This window comes from Kryptolebias marmoratus, linkage group LG15, assembly GCF_001649575.2.
Source record: "Kryptolebias marmoratus isolate JLee-2015 linkage group LG15, ASM164957v2, whole genome shotgun sequence".
NCBI classification, from domain to species: Eukaryota; Metazoa; Chordata; class Actinopteri; order Cyprinodontiformes; family Rivulidae; genus Kryptolebias; species Kryptolebias marmoratus.
In genome coordinates this window covers 11762881-11779516 of record NC_051444.1, presented here as the reverse complement: position 1 = coordinate 11779516, position 16636 = coordinate 11762881, and the positions used below count along the sequence as shown (strand labels likewise).

At 41.9% G+C, this 16636-nt stretch overlaps 2 protein-coding genes across 2 annotated transcripts; both read left to right on the top strand.

The window, feature by feature from the left end:
• The first annotated feature begins 402 nt into the window (after nucleotides 1-402).
• Nucleotides 403-8148, top strand: xkr5b (XK related 5b). Its single transcript, XM_017418759.3, has 13 exons — nucleotides 403-688; nucleotides 1921-2010; nucleotides 2090-2195; nucleotides 2401-2567; nucleotides 3506-3639; nucleotides 3776-3854; nucleotides 3977-4146; nucleotides 4430-4541; nucleotides 4720-4887; nucleotides 4992-5182; nucleotides 5352-5435; nucleotides 5618-5807; nucleotides 5905-8148. Exons 1-13 carry the CDS (start codon nucleotides 580-582, stop codon nucleotides 6621-6623), a joined length of 2319 nt encoding a protein of 772 aa, XP_017274248.1. The 5' UTR covers nucleotides 403-579; the 3' UTR covers nucleotides 6624-8148.
• Nucleotides 8149-10186: 2038 nt separating this feature from the next.
• ctsba (cathepsin Ba) lies at nucleotides 10187-16299 on the top strand. Its single transcript, XM_017418760.3, has 11 exons — nucleotides 10187-10343; nucleotides 12863-12986; nucleotides 13067-13152; nucleotides 13363-13477; nucleotides 13594-13709; nucleotides 13832-13917; nucleotides 14358-14504; nucleotides 14629-14745; nucleotides 14844-14972; nucleotides 15448-15528; nucleotides 15704-16299. Exons 2-10 carry the CDS (start codon nucleotides 12864-12866, stop codon nucleotides 15519-15521), a joined length of 993 nt encoding a protein of 330 aa, XP_017274249.1. The 5' UTR covers nucleotides 10187-10343; nucleotide 12863; the 3' UTR covers nucleotides 15522-15528; nucleotides 15704-16299.
• Nucleotides 16300-16636: the final 337 nt, after the last annotated feature.

Below are 16636 nucleotides of genomic sequence, written 5' to 3'. Positions count from 1 at the left end.
ATCACAACCTTTTTAGGCCCTTTGTTTCCAGTTTCTTTATCTGAATCTATAACACAGTTTAAAGGACATTAAATGGTATTTTAGCCCAAAAACTTGACATATAGATGATCAGGTTTGAGTTTTTCTGTCAGATCTGCTGTGGATGGTTTATTATTACTTTACTAAACATCTCAGTGAGACCTGGTGTTATTTACTGTCTCAGGCAAAGATAAATAAACACAAATAAAAACACCAAATGTTAAATTAGGATCTCTTTAACCCACAGTTTGCCTTCTGTAAAAGAGTAACAGTAGATGAATTCAGCAGGAGAAGCTCCAGATCTCCTTTATATCTGCAGGTTGTTAGTTTGTTTGTTTGTTTGTTGTCACACTCAGGCTGTTTGCGGGGCTGCAGCAGAGCAGAGATAAGCTGAAACCCACCCGCCGGCTCTGCTGCATGTCGCTTTAACGGGACGGCGCCGGGCGGTGACGTCGGGACGGGCTGCCGCAGCTGGACCGACCCCGGACCAGAACCGCACCGGGCCGGCCCGCAGACACCAGGAGGGACCCGCAGCAGACCGTCCGCAGGCTTCGGGCCAGCATGAGGGACTACACGGCCACTCCGAGCGACGGCGGCGGCTGCGTGCCGTGCTGCCAAGTTTGCGTTTTTGCTTTTACCGCATTCCTCATCGTTGCGGAGAGGACGGCGCGTGAGTCCTACCTGGGACGCTCACACACGCGCGCACATGCATGCACACACACATGCATGTACACACACACATTACGGTGTTTACCACTCCCAGTCTGTTTCGCACAAGACCGATTCTGTTTTATTTCAGCACGCGCGTGCGTGTCTTTCACGGCGCAGTGTGGATGTAGGCGCGTGCGTGCGGCACGGAGACGCGCGGGGATTGCGTCTGGATGAAAACAACCCAAAGTTGCAGAGGTTTTGTTTTTTCCTCCCCCTCGGGTCGTCATGTGTATAAATAATAAATCTGCAGATGTGCGTCACTTCGCATGTTGCGGAATCCCGCATGCAGCAGCACTGCTGACTCATGTCCGAACAGCTCGTGGCTTAAACTCTAACATGTCTGTGGGATTTCTGTCGAATAAACCCGTGAAGCAGGGAGCCATGTTGTCATATTTTAGCGCCTTTTTGTCCCCCCCTTCTTTTTTGGAAGTGGATGAATGGATGAGGGGATGAGGGGGATGAGGAGATGGGCGTTCACCCCCGGATGGGGCCTAGTTTGCCCGGACAGCCCGCTTGTTCTGGAGCAGAAAGGCTTCAGGTTACATGTGTGGAAGGATGGAGGGAGGCAGAGCAGCAGCTGGAGAACAGAGGTCATTTCTACCAGTGGAGACATTTACAGAAATCCTGACATAAACTGTCTGATTTACCAAAAACACTACAGCTAAAGCGCTACCATAAACCAGCTTCAACTTCAGTCAAAGTAAAAATGTTTATTTTCTATACTGAAGACAAAAATGTGTGTTTCTAAAGCAACTATAACTCACACATTTACGTAAATAAACAATCTGTTCCTTTAGGTTTAACATATGGCACAGTGGGGGATCTGCATCTTACAGCTCAGAGCAAAATGATCTTAACTTTAACCAAACTTTTAACTCCAAATAATGCATTCAGGCCACCTCAGAGGGAAAAGGTTTAGTTCTTGCTTCTTTTTCTCATCAGTTTTATAGTTTTACTTCATGTATGAAGGGAATGGCAATGGCATCTTTAAGTTCTTATCAAGGTGGACATGTAAGCATCTTTTTGTGTGTCATAAACGTTTTATTAGGGACCCAAGAAAAAGTGTGAAAATGTCCAGAAGGAGCTAAATATATTTAAATCAGTCACATTTAACATCTGGATTTAATTCCCTGTTTTTATGATTCAGCCTTCAGTGTTTACGTCCTGTGTTTGTTTCCTGTGTTTCAACAGTGATCTACTGCTTTGTCTACTACCTGTGGGTGGGTCACAACTACTGCTATGCCTACCTTGCCGGTTTCACGTCGCTGTTCTTGCTGCCAGGTGATGAAGACGACACTCAGATCAATAAGCTGACAGTAAACAGGCTGGTTTCACAGACGTTAACTTTTTGTTTCCGCAGGCTGGGGTCCGCAGTGGCTCAGCTATCTGTGGTACCGGTCGGACGGACGAATCCCCAGGAAGTCTCTCAGATGGACACACATTCTGCACTTGGGCATCTTCAAAAGGTGGGGTGCTGATTTCATTTTAAATGCTTCTGCGGCGGAAAAGTTGGTTACAGAGAGGGTCGAGACTGCTTTAGTCCAAAATGTCTGCACCATTTGCAGAGCGGAGTAGGACTGGGATTAAAAGAAAAATTTGTTAATATTTGATGACAAAGACAGATCATCGGCTGAGACATGACTCTGTTGCTTCGCCTCATTTGTCGCTCAGGTTGTGGGAGTGCATGCGTCTGCCAGATGAGGACGTGTACGGTGAAATCATGCAGCAGGCCGACGTATCTGCCTTACGTCTGTTTGAAGCCCTGGTGGTGACCCTCCCCCAGACGCTGCTCCAGACCTACGTGCTCATCTGTACCGACATAGGAGTCAAGTCGCCCGGTGAGCAGAAAGAAAAACCATAAAAGAATGAGTAGCTTTGTAAGTGATGTAAAAAAAAAACAAAAAACTATTAAACAAACATGATGTAAAGCATCAGAAAATTATTGTTTTCTCAATAACGATGTGCTATATGGTCTCATTATGTTTGGGGTTTAAATTAGATCTCCAGGATATGATCCGCCAGTTTCATCTGAGTCTGCTATGGGTCTAAAAATAATAAAAAGGGTTGTTTATGTTTTATTCATGACGGTCTGCACATTAATGACCAAACAGTAAGGATTAGGTCAAATTAAATCTGAAATATATTCAAGGAGCAGTAGAATATAATCATTAACTGAGAGAGAGCAGCAATTAGCTCTAAAAAAACGTCAATTTTTTTAGATTCTTGAAGTTTATTGCTGTTTTGGTTTGGTTTGACTGCGCCGGTGTTTGTGTTGTTTGTGCAGACATCAGGCAGCTAAGTTTCAGTTTTGTGCCACTGCAGGTTTTAGATCAGTGACATCAGCACCTTAAATCACCAGCTGTTTGTTGGAAATCTGACGAAACTCCTCCTGAGTGTAGGGCCCTCTAAGGTTTATTATCTGCTCATGTTGATGCTGTGGCTTTGTAACTCAATCCATTCCGTATGTCATCAAAACGCCGTCGAGTATCAGATGTTCAGTGTCTCAGGAGAAGCAACACATGTCGTTACACTGCAGGGAGAAAAAAGAATCACAAACATTGTGAAAATCCTGTTTAAATGAGATAATAATGTATATCTGCTTAGCAACAACTGTGATAAGAGTGAAAGGTTAACCCATTGTTACAACTTTTTTCTCCATGATGTGACAAAGTGGCCAGTTTTAAAGCTGTTTCTGACGTCTTTAATGTTCAGTATGCATTTCAGTGGATGAAAGAGCTCACATTCCTTCTCTGCGCCTCCTGCCTCCTCCCTGCAGCCTCGGTGTGTTTCGCGGTGTGTTTGTTGTCTCTGGCCTGGGCGTTGGTCCTGTACGCCCGAGCCTGTTCGCTCATCAGACCAGGACACTTACAGATGACACCAGCTGCTATTCTCTGTCGACTGCTGTGGAGGGTGGGGAGAATTAAATAACCTTATAGCAACCAATACACACAGCACACACCCTCAGCCTTACTAGAATTATAGATTATCTGTTTAACTTGTTATGTGGGCTTTTTTTTTTTTTTTTTTGCTTTCGATTTACTTGCAGGTCAGTATGCTGGGGTCTAGGTTTGCTGTGCTCATGCTCTTCACACGAATCTTCCAACAGTGGGTCCTGGGAGTCATCGGTGAGTGCTGACGCTGAAGGACTCATCTCAGAGCTCACATTTGCTGTTTGTACTTCCTGTGAGTGAAGGAGGTCCGTGCTGGTTGCCATAAACACGTTCCGCTCTTGCTTGTGCTGTTTCAGGTGTGCACTGGCTGGGCGCTACTTTCTGGATGGTGTCCCAGCAGACCGACATCATACGCTCGACAAGTCGATGGAGGCTTTTCAACCTCGTCCTCGGAGCCGTTCATGTCTTTCTCTTCCTGAATGTGAAGTACGGACCGTCCAGATACCGCATGGCTGGCTTTTACCTGGTATGTGTGTGTGTCTGCGGACGCGTCAACAACACGAGATCAACCTTTTTAACATCCTGTAGATGATGTTTAAAGGATTGATCATGTTTTGTGTCGTGTTGTAGAAGAAAGTGTTTTTTAGATGAACATCAAACGACGCAGCTGCTCAATCTGCGTTCTCCAATATAACTTTTGTCAGACATGAACTGATTATTAGACAATAACTACTGAGTCTGATGTAATCTTCAGGAAGGATCTTCAGTTTTCCTGATAGCCTACCTGTGTTTCTGCTCATTCTGCACAGGTCATGTTTTTAGAGAACGCTTTTCTTCTTCTGGCCTCCTCCTGGTTGTTTGCTATGGTGTCCTGGGACACTGTGGGGATTCCAGCTGCAGTGTTCTGCAGCTTCCTCATTGGTGAGGCAGGCAGCCACTTGCTGCATAAAAATCACACATTTGTGTAACTTTATTTGCTTCTGTCTTATTTATTTTAAGAACTGGATGCTCTAAATTTGACTCCCTTTTTTCTAGTTTTTGAGCTAAAGTTTGAATCTTTCTTGTTTCTCGTCTTGTCACCTGTTTTTCCTGTCTGCAGGAGTGATAGCTCTGGTGCTGTACTACCGTTTCCTCCATCCGAAATCTTTTGAGATCTTCCAGAGTATTCGTCACCGGGGGATAGGTGGAGCCTGCATGGAGCGTGGATCTACTCTCTCACTGGAGGAGAAAGTCGCGCCCACTTTCCATCGCCATGCAACGTTGTCCGGTCTGTAAATCAGTCACTGATCAATACACATATATGTAGTCGGATTTTTTTTTTGCATCTGTCTCTGTAATTTGACAACGAATGAGCCTGGATGTTCTGATCAGGAGGTGGGACCCTCATGGACCTTCCCATCCAATGGGAAGGCTGGAAGCATCACCACTGGCTGCTGATTCGCTTGGCTCTTAAGACGGGGAACGTTTCAAGGATCTGGTCTGCGTACGGTGAGGGGGGTCTGGCTGGACTGATAGGACTTTCTGAAGAGGTTCACTCCCCTGATGTACATCATGTTCCTCGGGTTTGTTGGCCTCCTGAACTATAGGTCCAAGTCAAACAGTTTCCTTAAATTTGTGATATTTTTATTTAGTATAAAGGTGGAAGCCTCATTTGTATTAGTGGATGGGCAAGTGTCCTCCATTCTTTCCGGTTGATATCATGTCAATTTTATTTTTCTTCCAATTTGTCAGGTTCCACCTCCTCAGCCACGGGTTCTTCAGATCTCACAGCCAGTTCCTCAACCTGCTCCTCCACAAGTGACCCAGGCACCACAGGCAAGGCTTTCATCAAAGACTTTTTCAAATCACAATAAAAAAATGTAGTTTAAACAACTTAATCATGCAAAGGATTTAAATAAAGAGGCGTAAGCACTCAATTTTTAACCTAATTGAGTAGATTTTTCTGCTGCTACTTTCAAGTATCTTTGTTATCTATATGATACCTCTCTTGTACCCAGGTGAGGGAAGTGGTCCAGCCTCCAAAACCAAAACCAGCTCACTCCAGCATTGTGGCTCGACCTGTGAGAAAAGCTCCTCCCACAACCATCCAGGACATGAGGTGGTTTCCAGAGATCATCCCGGTCCATGAGGTCATTCCCGAAGAGACTGCAGAGGATGAATCAAGTGCGCCGCTCTCAGACGAAAAAGGTTGGCTAAATACTGAATAACAGTGATACTGTGCAGACAAAAACATACAGTACGTCCACACCTATGCATATTGTTTCAATGTTATTTTTATTTTAAGGTGATGAGGAGTTTCAGAGTGCTGCTTGTGGCTCACCATCACTCTCATCCCAAAGAGCTGGAAGCCTCCGTCACATCGACAGCAACGTTGCATCTCTGACAGAAGCGTCCTCCTCTGTGGGCTCTCTGGACATCAAGACCCCCGGCTGGTCACCTGAGAGGCGCTCCCCTCTCCTTCTTGGCTCCCCGGAGAACAAAGCCACTCTCCCCGTAGAATCCAGCACCACTCTGTATTTCAGTGCAGATGCGCCTTCGCCCTCCAGTGGGAGCTATCTCGGCTGGGGCTCGGAGCTGTCACCCATCTCTGTCTACCGAAGCCCCTACCGGATCAGAGAAGCCCGCTTCATTACATCCACCCCACGACTGGAGCCTCGAGATGGGGCTGAAAGCCCTGGTCCAGCTCCTGTTGTCGTTATTCCTGCCACTCCTGGCACAACACCAGGTACTACTCCAGGTGGGACACCTGGGGCCACCACCCCGGCAGCTTCCACCCCTTCAGCTTCCACCCCTGCAGCTTCCACCCCTGCAGCTTCCACCCCTGCAGCTTCAACCCCGGCGGCTTCAACCCCGGCGGCTTCGACTCCGGCGGCTTCGACTACGGCGGCTTCGACTCCTGGTGCTACTACGCCCGGTACTCCAGTTGTTCCTGTCACTTTAGTCTCCTCGCCTGCTCGCAAACAGATGGTGCAGTTTGTGGACTTCAGAGAGAACTTGATCTAAAAAGCATGAAGTAAAAAGTTTAGTTACTTACAATCATTCTTACATTACCTGAGTAGTTGGGACGTTTGTGAGTCTTTTCAGATCATCATTGAGTACAACTTTAAACTATCCATTCAGGTTTTCCCTTTTTGTGTAGATGCAAATGACAAAAGTGCAGAAATTGGGAGTGTAGATGGATGGGACTTCATTTGTACAGACTGACTGGTTACTCATTTATGATATGATGTCATTGGTTGGCTTGTTTAGGATGATGTTTCTGCACTAACATCTTTTGGTTGGTTGGTATATGCAGAGTTGAACATTATGAGCGTCTTTCCGTGTGCTGTTGCATCAGAGAACCTTAAATTTGAAACAGGAGCTGCCAACTTCAAACTTAAAATAAGAGAAGGGTTAAAACTTCCACACTTCCTTGTATCTTGTTTGTTTGTTTTTGGTTTAATTAAGTCAGCATAGACAGACATTCAGAGAGGAAGAAAAACGGTTTAAGATACCATTTGTCTCTTTCGCTGAATCTAAGAAAAAAAACACCAGAAATAACACAAGTCGACTAATGAAATTTGACCTTAGCATTAAACAAAGTGGTTCTCAAAGAGATATTAGCTGGAAACTTGACCTACAGTAGAGGAAGGATGACGCGTCTTTTTTCCTAAATACAGTAGTAAATAAACATACAAAGAGAAACCGTATGTTTCATCTTTGCACTGCCTCAAACCAAAGCTGTCCAACAAAAAGGTTAAAATTATGGCAAAACTGGATTTATGCTGTGGTCATTATATAAATACTGTTTTTCTACTATAAACACAAAATGTGCTATTCAGTGTCTTCCACGTAATTTGTGTATTTTAGCATTATGCTGTTATGCTGCTGACACCAGATTTTATGGAAGAAAGGACTTAAAATATTGTGATTTTTCTTTTTTTAGCTGAGCTGCTTGATTGAATGTGTCAGAAGGTTTATCCACCTGCAGGAGTTTCACTGCAGGTTGCTCATCCAGGCAGCCAGACAGGTTGTGCTCTTTAACAGAGAAAGACGGCACTTTCCTTTTAACGCGTTATTGTAGTTAACACACATGCTATGGTCTGAATGTGTATGCAGAAGCAATAAGCTAGCCTAAGAAATGTATCTGAGTGCACTGATGGAAAAATAAATGCACATGTTTTAGCTTTGCCTTGTAAAAAGAGCTGCCACACTTGCCTGCTTTGTTCTGTGTATATGACACACATATTTACTAGTTTATCGTTTTCTATACTTTGAATGTTCTTTTACATTTGATCAAGGTTCCTGTTAGGAAAAGTGTGGGCGAGGTTTGTGTTGAACCTTCAAGAGAATGTAGTAAAATTAGCAGTAGTAAGACAGACTTGAATTAGTTTGAAAAAAAATGATGGAAACATCACTGAACATCATCTCTTTGTTAACATTCATCTCTTCATGTCTGCAAGGCTTTCCACGGAACCACACCCACTGTGGTAGGAGCGACCCAATAAGTGTGTTATCGATGTGACAAAAATAAAAAGATTTATCACGACTGATTCATGGAGTGATTTATTTACTGTTAGTAATCTCATAACTATTATAAACAATTCTAGTAAACCAGTTTGATAAAAAAGAATCCATACTTAAAACGTTTGGGGTTTCGACAAAGGCCTTTTGAACAAGATAGCATCATCATCGGATAATAAACTACAAACTCAATGACAATCTATGCTGCTCATGTCAGGGGTAAAGCTGAGGGTGAGCTTGGCAGGGCCTGGACCCACCCAGTCAGTTTGATTACACAAAAAGAGGCTTTGCAATTTAAGTTTATTATTTATCATATTGTTTGTGTAACTTACAGAGTCCCTATAGGTCGCAAGGGAACACTGTCAGAGACCTCAACTGTTGGTGCATTAATTAGTTGGTGATAAACAGAAGAGATGTAAAACAACAACCTGCAGAGGTGTGTTCTGTCCAGCAGGGGGCATGATTCCACTGCTCTCATTTGGGTTTGCAAAAACTAAACATAGGTTAAATGCTCCTGTAATTTAGTAAATGCCAATAAACATTTAAAAACATGTCTGCAGACTCAAACCCATATGATGTCAATGGACCAACAAAGTTCAGCTGAATGTAAAGCTGCTTTAAATGAGTCCCAGTTTGACTGAAACTGTTTAACTTGAAATGTCTATACAAGGATTTTACTTTTTGTTGTTGAAAAATAAAACACCCATCTCAGAACTGTAGTTTTAAAGTGTCTAGCAATTAAAATAACAACTAGGCTTTAGAACATTTTGTGAAAATAATATCAACTGAGCGGCCTCTGCTCATCAAATATTTTGGTTTGTTGAATGAACAGTCCAAACAAAAACCTTAATATCTCCTTAAAGAAAAAAGATACAGCTCCCTTCCCCTCAGTTTAGAGAATAATAACATAATATTTGTTGATTATAACATTTTATATAACTGTAAAACAGCTGTTTGTGGCCCAGGTTGGGTCATTACGCACATCCAGGCTCATCTATTTGGCTGTTTTCACAGCTTCTCCTCCAATGATGAGAGGAGGAAAGGTGTGCACTCTCCTCCTGAAGTTCACCATCTATTTTTGCCACAACGATGCTGTCAGGGTTTTGATTTATTTAACCTGCTAAGAAAGAATCACACCGGAGAGGCTTGTTGTCTTTTTGTGAAGGCCTTCGCAAAGAGGAGAAATTCCACAATAGCTCCTAACGGCGTGCTGTCCAGGAAGTTCTGCCTCCTTACTTGGGCTTTCTCTTTTATTAAAAGAAGAAGAAAAAAGGGGTTGATCTGAGTCGGGCAAACCCAGTTCAGACCATAGCATAACAAAAACACATAGCTGTTTGGGAGAGCCAGATGGTGTGGCGCCTGCCGTATGACCTTCGTCTCTCACGTAGGCAGTTTTACACATGAACACAAAGACTGATAAAATAAAAACTCTAACAGATGCTCAGATTATTTGCCTTACATCAATCAGTGAGAATCTTCATGTAATAAAGTAGGTTTGCTGCGCTTACAGTATGCTTTTTTCTTTTCTGCCTCATCATTCTGACAGTCAGATGACAGCTTCAGAAAGAGGAAGAGAAAGAATGAAGTTGATCACCATGTTTTCTGAGGTCCAGAGCACAAAAAAAAAAGAACCAAAGAAACAATGAATCACAAGATTTCACTGGAACGAAAGTAGGATGTTACCTAGATTTTGCATTGTACTCACAAATAAATGAAACACCTGCAATATTTAAGGTCACAAGCCTTTGCCATTGTCCATTTTGTGGGTTTGAAGCTGAAAGGTTTGGGAACAACTGGTTTAGACAGCAGGTTTACAGATTTATTCATGAAGTCTGCATTTATACTGTTTATTTTTATGACCTTACAGAGATAATGTTTTTAAAAATGAACAATAAAGAGGAGCAGACAGTGTTCTCAGAGGTGGGCAAGACATCACAGCAAACGTCTTTCATCTTTTATCTTAGAGCAAGACTCACATGACTGTTTTCTATAAATAAAGCCATTATTGATGACAGAATGACAGACAGCCGCGTGCGGTGAGGGGGCGGGGAATGGCGGTTTGGGGTCACATGACGAGCCGCGTTCATGTGACCGATTCACGTGCCTTCAGGAACAAATAAGACCGAAACTTAAGCCCCGGGACCCACACTCAGACCGGGGTGGGGACTGGAGCTGAAGAACTTACCGAATCGACACCAGAAGCTGACAAACAAGCGACAGGTTGGTTGTTTTGTTGATTCGAAGGGTTTTCTGTACGACAGTTAGCGCCGCCATACGTACAGCTAGCTACACTGCGTCACGAGACAAAACACGACGTAACGACAGGGGAGCTTATTTATTTATTTATGTATTTGTTTAGACAGAAATACTGGCTGATATATAACATAATGTTAGGCCTAGCAACAAACAAAATGTTAGGCTTAGCAGATAGTTTGTTTGCGTAGCTTTTTTGTTTGTTTGTTTAAAACTCGTTTAACCACAGGGAGTCTTAAGCTCCGCCCCTTTTTAACATTACCACTATTAAATAAACTGTAGGTGAGCAGAGTTTCCTTAACAAACCCTATTGTTAAACGTGTGTGTGAATAGAAAGTGAAACCTTGTTTTATAGGAGCAGCCAGACAAACAAACCTGTAGTAAAACATGCCTTTTATTGCTGTACTGCAGCCATGTTTGTCCTGCTTGTTTTTAGTTGTGACACTGCTTTTCAGCAGGTCTTCCGGTTCTGCAGAAGCCTGTTAATCACTCATTTATCCAAAACGGGTGAGAAGACCTCTAAAACATGCAGGGTGGTGGCCCTCGAGGATCAGGGTTGTTCTTCGGGAGGCTCAATTAAGTCATTCCTAGTTTTAAAACTATCTTTAGCACAAGTTTCAGTGCTTACTGTTGCAGTTTGCTACACAAAAAGCCCACTTATCGCAGGGTTCTGCAGTATTTGGGCACGTCTTTATCTGTTGCTTGGTAAAGGGCAGTCAGATTCAACCTCTGGAGTTTGATCTGTGTCACCTTGTTGTTTTGAGGAGTGTTAAACATGTATCTCAAATACTCAACACACAGAGATGTTGATCAGCAGGAGTAGACAATGTAGACAAGATTTAAACAATCAAACTTCATCTTCGATGGTCTCCAGCACTGAAATCGTTGTCTAAACCCAGTCACTTGCACCGAATCAGTGAGGGCTTATAATCACTCTATCTTGATTGTTTAAGGTTGATTCATCTCATTCTGTCTTCATTTTAAACTTTCCAGTCAGATGATTTCCGTGATGTCATCATAACCTTTTCAAAGTTCAAAAAAAAAACCCTGTTGGAAACAACCTTGAAAGTGTAGGTGGTTTTAGAGATGTACAAGTGGAGAGAAAACCTCAGCTTTCCTCGATGACTCAGCAGCTTCGTGCAGTCTGGGTTATGCCATGTGGAGTTTTTTTTTTTTTTTTTTTTAAAGTAATTGAGAAGCTATTGATTCTTGTAGGGAAGTGAGAAATGCAGACCAGCGTTTCACTTCTCCAAAACTCATTCGAAACACTGTTTCAGCTACGAAACCACTGTCTTGGATAAGATTGCTTCTGTTGAAAAAAGGAGGAATGCTTTGTCCCTTGCTTCATCAGAAAAAGGAATTGCTCAACGGCTTGAGTTTTTGTGCAGCTGGACTCTTCGTACGCAGACCGTACTGTTGTGAAACTGACACCTAAAACTAATTTCAGGTTAAATGTGATCTCTGGACATTAATCATGTAAAAGGGAGAAACTGTTTTTACTTCTCCTTTGTAAACAATCATGTGACATGAAAACAGTTTGCCAATTTATTTATTTTTTTTAAACTTTACTGTTCCAGGAAGATGACATGCCTAAACAGGTGTGCCGATGCTACTGCCTAAAAGAGCAGAAAATGTCTTGTAAAGCTACTAAATAAACCTGTGGATGTTTGTAAGAGGGACTCTGATTGTTTTGAGAAACATCTTGTTGCAGTTTGCAGGAAGTAGTCCTGCCCACAGCTGCAGGTTTGTACCACCGTCGAAGAAGCATGATGTCTGCCATAGATTTTACGAGACTTCCTGTTTGTGCTAAGTGCACTCTAACGATCTTTTTACAGGCTCCAGTTATGGCTCTATGAAAATGATTGTACTTTTTTAGAGCATTTATTTCCCTCAAAGTCTTTAAAGACTTTCATCAGTCTGTCCTTTAAAACTTTTTCTTTTGAGCTGGATCTTTAGTTTTTCAAAAATGAACTGAAACTGTCTGGTTCATCAGTTCAGGTTGAATGAATAAATAAAATACTGTCCTGCACTTTTCTTGTCTTGCTAAATGTCAAATCTAACCACTGCAGTGTTTTATTTAGTGTATGTTTGTCTGTTAGCAAAGCAGAGGTTTGATCTCTAGCTGCTTTTAGTTCTACATGTACACATGTTACAGGGTTAGAACAGTGACTAAGGGATTTTGAAAAGCCTGCCTGAGAACATGAGAGGTTTAGTCTGTTCTTTGCATTTTACTCTTATAGATTCAACCAGCGTGAAAATGTTCAGTCGGTTGTGAACAGTTTTTTTTTTTTGCTGACCCAGTAGTTTTAGGAGTGCATGTTGTGTGTATGTGTCATTGTGTTGCTCCTGCAGGTTTTATCCTTCAGCTTTCACTGTGAGACATGAGAAGTCTTTTCAGTGTTTACAGCTACGATGATCTGAGTTGGATTACTCTTCAGTTCAGAGTTTATGCTTTCAGTCAACTTGTATCTCTCCTTGTCTGTCAGAATGTGGCGTTCAGCGCTGTTTGTGTTCGCTGCCATCGTCTCAGTGAGCCTGGCCAGACCCCGCTTGCACCCCCTGTCCGACGAGATGGTCAACTACATCAACAAAGTCAATACTACCTGGAAGGTGAGTTTCTCTTTATTTTGCCTTATCCAAACTTCTACATGTAGAAGTATTTTTGACTAAATCTCCTCTCTGCCCTGCAGGCTGGTCACAACTTCCATAATGTTGAGTATAGTTATGTCCAGAAGCTCTGTGGCACAATGCTCAAAGGACCTAAACTGCCCACCATGTGAGTATCACAAGTGCTCAATGTGATGTTAAAATGCATAAGATCGACATCATATTAGTACTTACAGAAATTTGCACGTTAAGCACCTTTTTTGTTTAATCTCCTAACCACAAACCTGAAGTGGTTTCAATGCCACAGAGTAAAATCTGCTCATTTATCAGATGAATTCCAGTAGCAGCACACAGTGAGGCTGATTTATTGTCCGTGCAGGGTTCAGTACGGGGGCGATCTGAAGCTGCCTAAAGAGTTTGATGCCAGAGAGCAGTGGCCTAATTGTCCCACTCTAAAGGAAATCAGAGACCAGGGCTCCTGTGGATCCTGCTGGGTAAGAAAAGAAATGTTCTTCACGTATTACTTGATAAACTAATTGTATTTAATGATTTATTGGAAACCAGGTTCCTGCTGGTTGTCTTAACCTCCATGTTGTTGTCCTCCTCCTAGGCGTTCGGTGCGGTGGAGGCCATGTCTGACCGTGTTTGTATCCACAGCAATGGGAAGGTCAGTCTGGAGATCTCCTCCGAGGATCTGCTATCTTGCTGTGACAGCTGCGGCATGGGGTAAGAGGCAGCCATGTGTCAACACTCACTGTTTAAATGCCCTCGTGTACATGCCTATAGAGATGCCATTAATATAAATTGTGAAGGTGCATTAATGCTGTTTTTGGACTTGCCTTTTTTAGATGCAATGGTGGTTACCCCTCAGCAGCTTGGCAGTACTGGACCCAAGAAGGACTGGTCACTGGAGGTCTTTATGACTCTCATATTGGTGGGTATTCATCGGAGGCTACAGTCACACTGTTGGTTTCAGAGCGGTTTCTCTAAGATGTAATGGAAACACGAATTGTTTCGTGTCAATGACAGGCCTGTCCTCCTGAATATGAAAATGGTTGCAACACAAAGATTTCCTTGTTACTCTACCATGTCATGTACCAAGATATTTTTTTGTTCTTAATTTAGGCTTTTGCAAACCCCAGTTAAACTCTTAATTTCTGCTAGCATTAGAAGGAAACATTAATTTTGAGAATAAACCATTTTCTAAAGTTGCAAACAACATTCTTAAAATCTGCAAAGTCAACGTTATCTTGCATTTTTGGCATGCTGTAGGAAATGGATATTTTGGTCAAACAGGAACAGCAATGTCTCTCTATAATAGAAGTGTGTGGCTGTGTACATTTAAAGTAATAAAACTTGACACTTTGTCCACAGGCTGCCGACCCTACACCATTCCACCTTGTGAACACCATGTGAATGGCAGCAGACCCCCCTGCACTGGGGAGGGTGGTGACACACCTGCGTGCATTAACAGGTGTGAATCTGGATACACACCTAGCTACAGTCAGGACAAACACTACGGTAAGAAAGGAAGGGGTGGGGGTGTGTCGTCTATATAAATAAGCATGCCAATGCATATTCACCTGAGATTAATTTATGTAAAGAGAATTGGTTTACCAGGAACTAAACTCAAAGTTTGTTGCAGGTAAAACATCTTACAGCGTGCTGGCAGAAGAAAGTGAGATTCAGGCTGAGATTTACAAAAACGGTCCAGTAGAGGGAGCCTTTATCGTCTATGAAGATTTTGTTATGTACAAGTCTGGTAAGAGCATGTACTCCTGAAAGACTTTAGCTCGGTATGTGGAGCACAACATGATAAGTGTACCTTATGGTCTGCATGACTTGTTTTCTCCTCCTCAGGTGTGTATCAGCATGTGTCTGGTTCTGCTGTGGGTGGTCATGCCATCAAGATCCTGGGCTGGGGGGAGGAGAACGGCGTCCCTTACTGGCTTTGTGCAAACTCCTGGAACACCGACTGGGGTGACAACGGTGAGCAGAAACTTTACATTACTTCCTGTTCATATAGGTGTCCTATTAGATGGGAATAAACATTTAGGAACTCTAATTGTATTCCACAAACTACATCCTTTTACATAACCACACTGAATGCAAATTTCTCACCATTTTAAACTTAGACCAAACAAGCCAAGAAAACTAATATAGTTATATTTAACTGTATTAAAAGCAGCATTTGTAATTTCTGTTTGGACTTTAGTATAAAAAATGTTTTACATTGCGTTCAAAAGAAAGGGCACATTTAATATCACACACTAGAATAATTTTTTTGTAACTTTATTTAGATTTGATCCTATTTTTATTTTATGCCTTGTTAATGACTGACACATGACCTCAGGTTCAGATTCGCTGTGTGTTTGACATCTTTGTGTATACGTGTGTTTTCTTGCATTAATCTGACAGAATGGTAAAATACAATGAACTTCTGTTTTTTTTTTTTATTTCTTAGGATACTTTAAAATCCTGCGTGGCTCAGATCACTGTCAAATTGAATCTGAGATTGTGGCTGGAATCCCCAAATAAACCAAAGGTAAAGTAAGGTGTATGTGTGTAACATGTATTTGCCACAAAACTTTAATTACTATGCATGACGAGGACAAGTTGCCATTTTATTTGATCCTGGAACACAAAATTCATTAGTTTATAATTGTGCTCAAGCTTCTGAACTCTGTGTGTTTTTACCAAATTTATTTTTCTTCTTGCAGGTTTGAGGTGAAGAATCATCACTAGAGGGCGCTACACTCCACTCGCCTGCCACAAAAATTGATCCTTGCAATCATTAGTTTAAGTTTCAAACTATCTTTGTATACACAGCATAGCAAGTATCGGGAAAAACTTGAGCAAACTTCACTTTAGATTTGCAGCTGGAACAAAAAAGCAACCATGTGCCTGCACAAAAATCAGTGTTTAATGTTTCTTGTAGATGGAGCTGTTGACAGATCTTATAGCAAGACCTGTTTTAAGACAGTTTGTCATTTGCTTTAAAGCAGGATGTCACTGTGATTTTTAAAATTACATTTTCATCCCTGTCTTATCAATTTTGTATTAGTGTGCCATTTTAGATCGATGCTTATGATTGGATTAGGTTTTCAGAACTACTCCGTTGAGCAAGTTTGTTTGAATGTACCCAATTTGTAGAAAATCACAGCCTTTTTAATTTGAAGTGTCTGAATGTCCTGCCTGTAACTGACTGCTTAATTTTTAAAAGTTGGAACAGGATGTGAAAATGTTTTTAAATATGAAAGGCAATGAGATGGTTTTTATCATAATGTTGAATTGAATAAAATCCGTGGTAATTGTATCTTATTTTAGTATGACTCATTTAAACATTTACAAATCCAGTGGGATTGGTTGACCTCACAAAGTAGTGTTTTTATTTTTTGAGAGGAATAAAAGTAGCCTAATATTTTCACCTGGGAACCGTTTCAAAAAACTCCATTGCTTAATCTTTGCCCAGGCAGAAGCGAGTTTTAAGTTTACTTTAATTTCTATTGATTATTTAACATATTAAATGATACTTATAGTGACAGTAAAGTTATGACTCAGGCAAATCGATGTTCCCATGTGAGGACAGTCTCAAGCATGGGTGTCAAACTTTGGATTTTGTTTAACTTTAAAGAACAACTGTCCTTTTTTTT